The sequence below is a fragment of the Phyllostomus discolor genome, chromosome 11 (assembly GCF_004126475.2).
Source record: "Phyllostomus discolor isolate MPI-MPIP mPhyDis1 chromosome 11, mPhyDis1.pri.v3, whole genome shotgun sequence".
Classification (NCBI taxonomy): Eukaryota; Metazoa; Chordata; class Mammalia; order Chiroptera; family Phyllostomidae; genus Phyllostomus; species Phyllostomus discolor.
Window position 1 is genome coordinate 44,432,778 of NC_040913.2, and position 13,194 is coordinate 44,445,971.

General features: G+C 39.0%; 1 protein-coding gene across 1 annotated transcript in view; it reads right to left on the reverse strand.

Moving 5' to 3' along the window:
- Positions 1-13,194, reverse strand: part of ENOX1 (ecto-NOX disulfide-thiol exchanger 1) — a 282,243-nt gene that overhangs the window by 76,198 nt on the left and 192,851 nt on the right. The window contains exons 11-12 of the mRNA XM_028526797.2: positions 4,336-4,443; positions 156-212 (exon numbers count right to left, since the gene is read on the reverse strand). Of these exons, the coding sequence (XP_028382598.2) occupies positions 156-212; positions 4,336-4,443 (165 nt within the window). The remainder of the gene's footprint in view (positions 1-155; positions 213-4,335; positions 4,444-13,194) is intronic.

Here is a 13,194-nt window from a genome sequence, read left to right on the forward strand (position 1 = left end):
TGTCTATCTACTATATTTTATTGTTAAACCAAACACAGTAATCTTAATAAGCCACTGACAGGTACACATCCTTTGTGCTACAAATAAAGTGACACATTCCAATGAGCATTCAGCCAACATCAAGCAAGAACAAACACCAGGTTTTTGGTACCTACATTTGTGTCCTCATGGCTGTGGCCATTGGTCTCAACCAACTCCTTGGTACCTTTTAACTGCAAATTAAAAAAAATGAATAAGCAGGCACGTCTGTTAAGTGTATATCATCCTATTAACTCTGTTTCATCTGATGTCGCACTTTATAAAATTTCCAATGAGAAAAAAAAACAAATGGAGCACATAATTCTAATGAGCTTTATAGAACCCAGTTTGAGACCAATATTTTATGAAACTTGATGGCTGGCAAAAAATAAATGAGTCTTGGTCATTATTTTTTAAATAATAAGATTAGAGAGCAATTCCATAGGCATAAAATGTACAAAAAATTGGTTCTTAAGAATAAAAAATGATTTCATTTCCAAGTTGTATTACTATTAACTTAAACCCTGCAGAGCTTGCAAGTTGCCACCGGCCAAATGAAATTATACTAACTGCTACTCGTGGATGAGGACTATTTTTCGTTGTTCTAATATGCCGCAGTGCGACTCTACATGTTCTTCTTGAAAACATAGCTGAATGACTGACATTGTTTCTTGAGGCCTCAAAGAAGACAGTTTGCTTCTTTTCATAAAGGAAGAACTGGGAAGACATCTCCTTGGTCACTGAGGCATTAGTAGGAAAGCTATTTCTCAAAAGAGATTTTTAACAGTGAATCTTTGAAAACACTACTCTCAACTCTCAGAAGGATCGAGAGTAATCAGCTGTCAGGAGATTTCTGGAAACCTTTAATTGGCAATTTATTTAGCTTGACTCAAAGCAGAATGTGGAGGCAGAGAGCAAAGGCAAAGGGTAAGTGTTTCCAGTACTTCCTCCTGGATTATTATACTTCCGAAGCAGCGTCTCTGTATCCTTTTAATGTCTCAAACAACAAATTCATGGTGGAAAGCAAATGCTTAAAGTTTGAAAGAAAATAAATGCGTGTATATCATCAATGTGTTTCATTTGAACATTTTTTTGGCTATTTTTACACATACTTGTTAATATTAAATATTAGTTGCATTTTAATTTATATTTTATTGTTTATACTATTACAGCTGTCCACTTTTTCTCCCTTTGTTCACCTTCAACCAGCTCCCCCCCCTCAGGCAATCTCCACACCATTGTCCACACCCATGGATCATTCATGAAAGCTTCATTATATTTCTTAAGGCAACCTCAAACTCTCAGCATGAAGCCATAGGATTCTCATGCTAAGAGAAGGGCTTTGCCAAAGAAAATGGTGACATGAAGACATTGAGTGTGGGGTGGCTGCTTATGGACCAGTGGACCTGATTATGGCTTGTCCATAGCACTCCAATCCCACTTACAAAAAAAAAATTCTGCCCACTGTTCTTTAGGGCTACATTGTTGATATTTCTACACATAACAAGGGTAAGGGAGAAAAGGCAATGTGTGATACATATGAAAAGCACACAGTGATACAAATACAATCTATTATAAGTGGGCACAAAAGGACTTAAGAAAAGCCCTCCACATTTTCCTATCACAAGGTTTTCTTATTGTAGGTGTTTCTTATCTTCTTCTCTTTATCAATCCTCTCTGCTCATCCTGCCTTAGGTCCTATAACTCCTGCTTCTGTGAGTCAGAGTGAGGTCAGCTCAGAAGGTTTTGTTACTTTAGCAAAAGTACAGGACTATGCTATTAAAGTGTCCCACTTTTATACTCTAATTAGCATAAACATGCCCCTTTTCTTCTTCTCCCCTTTAAATAAATTATGTCTTCCTCCTCCTTCCTTCCCCCTTCCTTCTCATTTAACTCTGCCCTATCTTTGTCCACTACCCATGTGCTCTCATCTCTCCCTGTCCACCAGCATGGTCTCACCCTGCTCTCTGCTGCCAGAGGATCACAGGTCACGTCTTCCTCCTGTAGGTTCCCCTTGACCTACAGCTGAAGCTGGAACTAAACTTCTGCTCTGCTCTCAAGGACTGGCCTGCTTCCCATTCTCCCTTTGCTGCTCTGCTCCTCCAGGAGGAGCGGTCCAACATTGTGTCTGGTGACACCTAGGTTTGTGAACAAGCTCTAGGTGTTGGAAGCTACCACGTTTGTAGAGGAGATGAAAGGCAGGGGCTAAGGGAGGTGGGAGGGACCTGCAGAAGCTGCATCTTAGCAAATGGAGAACTGGGGGAATGAGCCTCCTTTCCCTGGGGTGGGGGGCAGAGGGGCCTGCTGATGGTAAGGCTCTGCCCTTAAAATCTAGTCTTTCTTTCCAGGATTCCCATCAATGGTAGTCACATTGAATAGCAAAATTCCAAGTCTTTTGAGAAGGGTGTAACTTTTCCTGTGTGTATATGTGCATGTGTAATGCAAGACTCCAGACCAAAATAATCAGAATCTCTAGAAGTGAGGTCATTTATTTAGGCCCTAGCTATGCAGGCACTGAAAATGTGTTTACCCATGTAGTTACTCTACATGAGCCCAAAGAAAGTCTTGTAAGATAATGCTCATGGAGACAGAGGTGTGTTTTTAAGTGCATATCTCTGGGTGGGTGGGTGGCTACAAGAAGATGAAAGGAGCACATCCATCGCACACTCGCACCTGCAAGGGTGACAGCGGCTCCAAGAGAGGGCTGTTGGGAAAAACCTGGCAGTGCTAACAGCACCTGGACGCATTTGGCTGCTATGGGCCCACGGAGACTTAGGTATTCTCAGTGCCTTTGCTTGAAAAGAGTCATCCCATTTAAATAGTACAGCAGACTTAAAAACGCTTCCTTTCTAGTAGTATTTCAAAGATTTTTAATGATTTTAGTTATTCTGAGTCTTTTTCACATTCCCAATTTATTTTTTTTTAAGTAATGGACAGTGAAGTGTGATGATTCACCAACGATTGTGTTTGTTCTTTGCTCTTTAAAAGTGTACACCATAACAATGCTCTATCAGTACTTTCTGCAGAACTTAGAATCTATGTTCATGACTAGGGTTTGGATTCAAATCAAAACAAAGGATTTAAGCCATTTAGAGAGAGAACGCACAGGCACACGCACCAGAGTATAAACACCAAAGGTCAGACCTATGTCTGTTCAATCAGGAGCAAATTTGAACCAAATAATGCAAAAGAGGAAAGAGCAGTGAATTCCAGTCTCCTACACAGTAGGTCATGTGAATTCAGCCAACAATGTTTTCAGCTCAATCTAACTTATTCAAAACTATCAGATTCAGCCTCAGTCTAAATTATTGCATATATATTCATGACATAAAAATAATGATTAATTTTATAAAACATCTTCATCCAAAGCTATTAAAGCTTATAAAGTGTCCAATATCTTTACTTTTTCCTCACAAACCACTTATACTTTTAGGGGAAAGTAACTAAAAATATGTTTTTTTGATCCCAAACCATTAAAAAATAACCACTTGTAAAATGACTTGACAAGGAGCTGACTAGAGTCATACTCTCCCACCTTCATATTTTTAAAAACATCACTTTTGCAGTTACTTTTATTATGAAATAATGTTTTCATAAACCAGTGTAAGTTAAAAATTTAAAACAACTTAAATTTGGTTAGGGTTGGAGTTGCTATATGTGATTTTTCCCTCCAGGTGCCCTTCATTTCATCGGGGGCAGCAAGCGCAGGCCCAGAGCAGGCAAGCAGATACTGGGCTGAGACTTCGCTCTGCGACCGAGCCATCCATCATACGTGCTGGAAGACAGTGCCTTCACATCCACTTATCTATCAGTGTCAGGCCACACTTTACTATCAAAGGAAGCCAGGATGAAACGATCACATTTACAAACTTCATACACAAGGTTTGGTGCTTGCCATGGTTAGGTAAGTGCCCCGAAGCACAGGGAAGGTATTTTTTAAATGTTGCTATGAATCAGTCCTTCTTACACATATGTCTGCAGGAGTATCATGGGGTATGCTAATCATTCCCTCACTATTATAATTTAAAGGAAATTAGCTGCTTGTTTGGAAATATATCTGCACTGTCAATATTTTCAACTTCATCAAAATTCTTTTGTCTTCAGGAAGAAACTTTCACACATCACTAGCAGGCTTGGGTAGTCTGAATAGGTCCCTAATAGTGCAAATAGACGTGCTGGGAAAGTCCACAGAGTGGGCCTGCACAGGGGGAAGGCTAATTGCACCACAGATTAACCTGAGTCATGCACACGGGCACTAAAGAGACGTACGCCTGGGTCTGAACGGGTTCACCAGTCAGAGCTGTTGCCTTCACTTACTTGTTCCTGGAGAACTTTAAGTAATGCTTGTGTGTGTGACTGCTCTTCCTTTGCTTGTTCCAGTTCTGACTTTTTGTTGTTTAACTCCTCCTGGATGGTCAGCAATTGCTGTGAAATTGAAGGATATTTAGGGTAAGTAGGATTGAAGGCCAGGTGATTGTAAGATATTCAAAATGTCCATTCAAAAACATGAGAAGTTCTACATACTTCAGTTAACTTTCAAATGTTCCCCTTCCCCTCAACTTAGTGTGCCCAGGGCTGCAGTTCACGACACACCGTTTGGCTGTCTGTGACACTGCCACACTATGAAACAAGTCTGCTGTGGAATTTGTGAAGGCACCATCTTATTCCTTTTAACAAATGCATATTTGTGCAAATATGTAGAATAGGGTTAATAAACAATATATTGGTAGAACAAATTAAAACATAAAAATATATTAATGGTCATCTTGTCCAAGGTTACTTCACTGTACACATGACAGTAAAGCTGCTTCTCCAGGTGGCTGGGACCACGGAAGATCCTTTCATGTTCACTGTTATGACAGTGATGTTTTATTAGATCAGTACAACTGAAGTCCAAACTGCAATCAATATATCAGCTGAGAAAACTGCTGATATAAGCTGTCAAAACACTAAGCTACTGCCTACACTGCTATTTTAAGCAGGGCCACTGAGGGATTTTTGTGAACCTTGAGCTTTCCTTGCCCTCTCAACTGTAACTCATGTGGAGGCTTACCTTGCCTGCCAAAAGCACAGGGCTGCCCAGCACTAATTCTCTGGAACATGGTTGTATGTTAATACACACAGTGGCTGGAGAACATTCAAGAGCTTCAAAACAGGCCCTGGAAAGACTGATGTCTATTCAAAGCTTCTTGACAACAAAGGACTGGTTTAAAAAGATAAAAGCACATTTCTTTTGCTATTGTACATAACAGATGCTACACTAATGATATGAAAATGGTGCTTTCCTGCTTCTTTGGGGCCTTTTTTTTCCACTCCAAAATCTTTGGTGCTTTGACAAGCTGGCTGCAGAGCTGTCTGGCCAGTTCTTAACCACCAAGTCCTGAATACACAGTGGCACTGGATTTCTGATGCTTAAACTCACCAACTGGAAGGATTAAGTTAAATCTTCAAAGCCACTAGTTTTTGTGCATGTTGGGGGGTTGTAAGTACTACGAAAAGCACATTGTGCTTTCCCGTGGGCTGGCTTGCTCTGTTCCCTACTCTGGCACTGGATATAAACTAAAGAATGTACTTCGGTCCTCTAGCATGAACAGTGATTTCCTTGCAATTTTCTAAAAACTCAGAGCCTTCCATTTCACCAGCTGCCCATATCATAATTGCATGTGAGGCAATACACATTCCCCACACCGGCTCCCCAAACACTTTATGTGATGTAATTGTGCATCCATTGATTAAGGTACGGAACCCAGGGAGCTCATATTGTACTTTGGCACTGTGACAAGTACCTATAATGACAGTTTATAAACAGTGGGGAATGACCCTGTTCCTTCATTCTCATTCATGCCCAGAACAGTTCTGAGGGGATCTGGTGTTCTGACTTTGATTATGCCAAGTCAATTTTTACATCATTAGACAATTTTAAATCCAATCTTTAAACCACCTTTAAAAATGAGCCAAATGAAGGGTAGGTAGCTTCAAAGGTAGGTAGCTTATGCTTGTTCCCTGAGCCAGCAACATTTAGAGCAAGCAGTGTCCAGCAGAAGGGGCTTGGCTGCATTAATGATGGTATATCTGTACAATGGAACACAATGCTGCCATTAAAAATGAAGCTGCACAAATATCTCAGGGCATAGAAAAATATCTGGATACTACTTCTGGGTAAGAAGGTTTAAGGATATTTCTGTTAGATTTGCTTGTAATTTTCTGGTATGTCTCTAAGGAGCATTCACTGCTTTAGTTATGAGAAAAAAATCAGAAGAACTTGATTAACGTTGGGGAAAGGACAAAGAAAGGAATACTACTTGGATATAACTCTCAGCTTTATTACCAATGTTGTGAATAAATAAGAGGGAAAGTGAGAACTCCATTAGAGTCTGCCATTTCATCTACACATTTATAACTCTTTTCCCTTCTATTAAAACACACACAAAGTCACAGGGATGCAATGTACAGCATAGAAATATAGTAAATAATATCATTAAAAAACCAGTGTGAATGTACGTAACACTACTGGACCATACTTAAATGGCTAAGATGGTCAATTTTATGTTATACAAACAAACTGTACCATAGTTAAAAATTAAAATTTTTAAAGAATTAAACACACACACACACATACACACCTCTTTTTCTCGATGTCACTTCCCATTTTGAAGCTTCCATCCTACCTCATTCTTCCTTAGTATCACGCTTTCTATTTATTTATTTATTTTTATATTTTAATTTATTTATTTTCAGAGAGAGGGGAAGGAAAGGAGAAAGGGAGAGAAACATCAATGTGAGAGAAAAACATCAGTTGGTTGACTCTCACACCTGGCCCACAACCCAGGCATGTGCTCTGACTGGGAATCAAACCGGTGACCTTCTGGTTTATAGGCTGGTGCTCCATCTATTAAGCCACACCAGCCAGGATGGGATTGGTATCAAGCTTTTTAAATACAATTTCTTCTCTGTCATTCCCACTTCCTTTTCTTCTTACATGTAGGCAATTACTTTCAATGGTTTCTATCTTTTTTATTTGAATGTGTTTTTCCAAAATATATATTGTTATTTGGTGAGTATGCATTTTTATGTAAGCAATATTGTCATATTTCTAATTTACTAAGCATTCTATTTTTAAGGTCTGTTCAGGTTAATATGCATATGGGGTGGGAAAAAAGTAGGTTTACAGTTGTGAGTACATGAAACACAGAGCTTATTCTCATATTATTATTTATTATGTATTATTTTCCATACAAACAACTGTAAACCTACTTTTGCCCAACCCTGTATATCCAATCTATTGCTTCTGATGATCCATAATAATCTATGGAAGGCACCCACTCAATTATACCTGATGTACTCTCCCCATGAAGGCCACCCAGATTATCTTCAATTATCTCTCCCCTATACAAGGCTACAAAGGAACATGGTGGGACAGGTTCCCTAATGGACCTATGGGAGAATCTCCCTGGCATGTTTCCATCAGTGGAACTGCTGGTCCATAGGGCAGGCTTAAGGAGTTAAGTAGCGGAAGCTCCTTTATGGAATGGCTGTGCCAGTCTACCCATCCAGCAGCAGTGTGGAAGAGTTACTGTGCCCCATATCCACACCAACACTTAGTACTATCCATCTGTCTGATAACATAAAGCGTCTTCATCCTTCAGAAGTTTTCTACTTCTCTGACTCCCTGTGATTTTTAAGCACCTCATTATATGCTTGCTAGCTACTGAAGTTCATTTATACTTTTTAAAATAGTAAGTCAAGGGTAGTGGTTTTTAAAGCTGGAGGACTTTTAAAAATGCTGATTCCTGGGCCTCATAGATGAGCAATTAATTCAGAATATCTAGGAGTGCAATCCAGGCAACTATGCTTTTAAAAAACTTCACATATGATTTCACTTATATGTGGAACCTAAAACCCAAAATAAACAAACAAAACAGAAATGCACAGATACAAAGAACAAATTGATGGGAAGGGGAATGGGGCAAGAGTTGAAAAACATGAAGGAATTGAGAAACACAAATTAGTAGTTACAGAACAGTCATGGGGATGTAAAGAACAACATGGGGAATATAGTCAATAATATTGTAATAACTATGTATAGTATCACATGGGTACTAGATTTATCAGGGTGATTACTTTGTAAGATATAAAAATGTCTATGCTATGCTGTACACCTGAAACTAATATAATACTGTATGTTATCTGTAATTGGAAAATAAATTAATTTTTAAAATTAACAAAGTAAAGAACAAAAACATTCACAGACAATTCTAAGGTGCAGCTTGGATGAAAACTTGTTTCCTTTAATGCTTATTTAATCCTCATTCCTTTACAGTGTGACTTCCACCCCTAGTACCCTACTCAAGTTGTTCTCACTAAGGTCATCAATGCTTGTTTCATCTCCAGATTCTTTTTTTCCTTGATACCATGGTCTCTTCAGGTGAGTCTATTCATACCCATGGCTTCAACTACATATCTCATCCACTTGTGCTTTACAAAGCTGACTCAATAGTCTCTACCTCATTCCTACTACCTACTAGATACTATCTCAAACGGTGACTATTATTACCATCCCCTCACCTTCCCCCTGAGCCGAAATCTATTACTGTATGGTATCTAGAATTAAAACTTTGAAGTCAAACCCTGCTCTTTCATTGCCCTCACAGCCTCTCTGCCTTCTCTCCATCCATCTTGGCTGTCATGGTAAGGTGGCCACCTCTTCCCCTCTGGATCTGCTTGTTCCCTGTCATTTACTCAATACTCCTGAGAGAATTGACCATCTAAGAATTAAAGCACTCCCATGCTTAAAAGACTGTTGGTTCCCCAACCTCTACTGGATAAAATCCAAACCACTGGCTTTCTTGTCCTTCCCCAGAAATAACAGGTCCTTTCATAACTCTAACAAGCTCACTACCCAGCATTATGCCTGGAAGATTCTTATTCATTTTTAGATGCATTTGACATTAAAAATAAATAGGAATCTTCCAGGCATAATGCTGGGTAGTGAGCTTGTTAGAGTTATGAAAGGACCTGTTTTTTCTGGGAAAGGACAAGAAGGTCAGTGGTTTGGATTTCAACTTACATTTGAACAGGCAAGCAAGTAAAATATAACCAGAGACAACAAAATTAAGAACAAACTGACAGTAACCAGAGGGGAGATGGGAGGGTATAATGGGGGGACAAGGGGGAAGGGTTTCAGGAACAACTACAAAGGACACATGGAGAAAACCAAAGGGGGTAGGATCAAGGGTGGGAAGTGGGGATGGCTGGGGTGGGGGGATGGGATGGGGGGAAGTAGAGACAACTGTACTTGAAGATCAGTAAAAAAAGTTAAAAAATAAAATTAAAAATGTTTTCTATCAAAAAATAACAAAACCCCTTCTTTATAATATAAAGAAATATAATAGCTAATTTTAGTAGTATGTGAATTTATTTATCCTAACTATACAATTAAAAAGGTGAGTCAAAATTTCCAGCATGCCACTTTATGCCATTTATTATGATATGCAGGAACTTTTGTTCATTTTATACTTTTTTTAACTGAACTTTATCCAGTGTATTAAATTATCAAATATTCTTAAACCTTTGGACAAAAGCAAGTGATAACAGCCTCTTCTTATGTATTGATAGAGATAGTGGCCTAATAAACTTTCTTGACCTTTAAAAAAAGAAAAAGAATGCATTTGAACTAACAGCAACCCATGCCATGACTTTATACTATAGAAAAGAAGCCCATCCTCTAGGGAGACACAATCTCTCACTAGAGCACATGGTTAGGTAGAAGAGTTGGATTTGATTTTATTCCCACTCACCCATTTGGCCTAGTGCCCTTCTCCAGGACAGAACCTGCATAACTATATGCAGTAAGTACACTTGGGTTCTTCCTCAGGAAAGACCTCTTCCATTCATCCAAGCCAAGTTAGTTGCTCTAACTTCTATACTCCCTAAGTACTTAATATGGTATATTCATTTCATAGATATCTCCCCAACTACACTACATCCACCAGTGGTAAGGATCAATTATTGGGTTATCTCTAACACACAGTAGCTGATAAATAAATGAATGAATAAATGAATGAATAAATGAATACTTGTTCTGGTATCTCAGGCTTCTTTAGGATTAAACCATGATCTCTCAAAAACAAAACAAAATAAAAGACACACACAGACAACAACCAAAACAACCACAAAAACAAAAACTACCTGAGGATCTACCACTGGGTAATTTATTGTTCTAGCCATATGCACATAGGAAAATTTCAGAGAAAAGTAGCATTTAAGACATTTTGATTCATTATTCTGGCAGGTCTTTGTCTTTCTTAATCTAATGGGGAATATTTCTTAAAAGGCTAAGGAAATCCAGTTAATGAATTTATAATTAGGTAATTTTTTCCCATGTTCTACCAAAAAGAAATAATAACAAAACCACCACTGGAGAAAAATTAAATCAACACCTTTAGACTGTTTTCTGCATTCTTCACAATTGATGCTTCCATGTGTTTATAAAGCATAAACTCATGAATCTAATATTTATGTATCCAAAGTAGGAGTGATTTAAAACTCTTCTTTGACTAGATGTCCTATAAAGACAATGTGGTAATCCAAAACTAGATAATTTAAATCAGTCTCTCTGGTCCCCTTTCACTTGAAATTTATGTGCCTCTATAATATTCTTTCTAGTTTGAATTTTTAAGTGCCAAAGTACCTCAATTACAGAAGTTCACAGGTGGCTAGAACTTAATCAGAAAAGTCTCTCAGTTGGATTGGTTGACTGCAGCATAATTTTAATTTAACATTAGAGATTGTGGCATTAAACAGATGTACTATTACATTTTTTGGTGGTCACAATTGAGTGTGTTCCAATTAGACAATTATCCATATGCTAATAAAGTGCAAACACTGTGCTGGACAATAACAGGTAAACAAGTGCTGCACCTGATGCATCTTGATATTTCCAGGCCACTGATTTAATAGGATCATTTGTAATGCTCTTCGGGGATGTAGACTTCAATGTGTAATGGGTCTTTCACTCTGACAAATTCAAAGAGCAGTACAAATGTTATTTGGGGCCCCAGAATAAGTTAGGTCACATTTCCATTTTTACAGATGAGTGAGTCATATGCACATAGAGGTTAAGTCATGTACCCAAGGCCACACTGTCTGGGAGAGACCTACCACACACACAAGTCAATTTTCTTGCACCAGGCTACGACTTCTCCCTTAGCAACCATGCTGCACTGTCAATTTGAAATGGAAATCAGGATGTGCCAATCTTAAAATCCTCCTGGAAATGACTTCTACCTAAGTGCTCACCATTTCCTTGAAGAGCTGAGCATGCTTTTGTGTATATGTCTGTGAGTGGCCTGGTGGATTTAAAAACTGTAACAGCCCCCTTGCCTTTTTTTTCTTAAATTTTACAATTTTGTTACCAAGGTGAAGTTTTTATATAACCAAGAGATTATATAAAGTTATATCCCATGAAAACTACAGACTACAGTGCAAATATGAAATACACCAGCAGCATCTCATTATAAACTGACATTCACAAAATTGTGTTAACTCAGGAATCTTTGGCAGGGCTGGTGGGTAGCTGGGAGAATGGAGGTGGTGGTTGGCATAAAATAGAGAAGACCTCTAAATAGAACACTGATTTTGTGTCATGCATGGTGGTAGAGGAGTACATTTTCTAAATTTAGGTTGGTGGCAGGTAAGGTGAACTCATGCTACCAGGTAGATATATACTGATAGTGACTGGCACCTTCATACACAGACACATGTGCATGCATACATGCATGCATATTTTTTCTCTTCCATCTTCCTCTTACTTCAGGGTTTCCCCAATGCTTGGCTCTATGTTCAGTTCTTTGAAAAGAATCTGTTGATGCCCTGGCTGGTGTGGTTCAGTGGATTGAGTACTGGCCTGTGAACCAAAGGGTCTCCAGTTCAATTCCCAGTCAGGGCACATGCCTGGGTTGTGGGCCAGGTGCCCAGTAGGAGGCATGTGAGAGGCAACCACACACTGATGTTTCTCTCCCTCTCTTTCTCCCTCCCTTCTCCTTTGTCTAAAAATCAATAAATCTTTTTAAAAAATGAATCTGTTGATATGCATTCATTCATCAATTCATTTAATCAATTATTCATTCATTCCTTCAGTCAACACTATGTACACAGTGCTGGGCCAGGTAATATGGAGGATACCAAGGAAACAAACACTAAGTAGCCCATGCTCTAGATGCTGGTTCATGAGAATGTGAATATCCACATCACAATTAATTTAAGTAGCACAAAGTATTCTAAGAATGACTATAACCAGTGTAGTTTCCTTAGGAAAGTTTTGGGGATCAGTTTAGGCATGAGGAAAATGGGCACAGGCGATCCATTTTGAATCAGAAGTTCTACTTGTTAGAAATGAACCACTGAATATTAGTGCATAAAAGTCTAGAAACATGTGAACCCATGGAGTGTCATTAATTTAATGTTTTTGGTTAATTCAGTTTCAATAAATGTCACTCCATCTCTACAGCTTTGCTATAAGTCAGATGCCCTGCTCAGTAGGCTATGCATTTAAGGCCAGTAGAATATTACCTGAGGAAATGAGGCCCCGGGACATCTAAAGAGAAGTTTCTGCCAAAGGCCATGGTGGATGTGACTGTGTCTGGATGGACTGTTTTACCATCAGCTCTCTGTGGAGATGTCAATCCTGAACCCATCCCCAATTGCCAGGGAGAATCTGAGGTGTAAAAAATTGAGTGCATATTACTGTAACTTAAGGGCAAGGCTTTGCCTAAAGGCAAACACATTTAATGGTGTTCCTGACAAAGGAGAGAAACTTGGCTCAGGGGAAAGGCAGTCATTTACCACATGGAAAGTACAAGGTTCACTTTTCTCCTTGGGAAAAAAGATGGAACTGAACTAGCTTAAATTTTCTTGTCACAGGAGGCGGTATGACTACTCAAGATCTATTCTAGTTTAAAATGTCATTTGCTTCCACCTGGGGATGAAACTGCACTTCAGCTTAGGGTGAGATACGAGGGTAACTGAGCTGTGGCCAGTTTATTGGTCCTGGTACCCACCTCTCTGCCTCCGGCACTGTGACCCCTGGCAGAGGACTGCCTCTGGGAGACAGAGCACTCCAGTGCTCCACCATTCAGATGAGTGATACAGGGAACACTGGATCACAGAAATGAAACT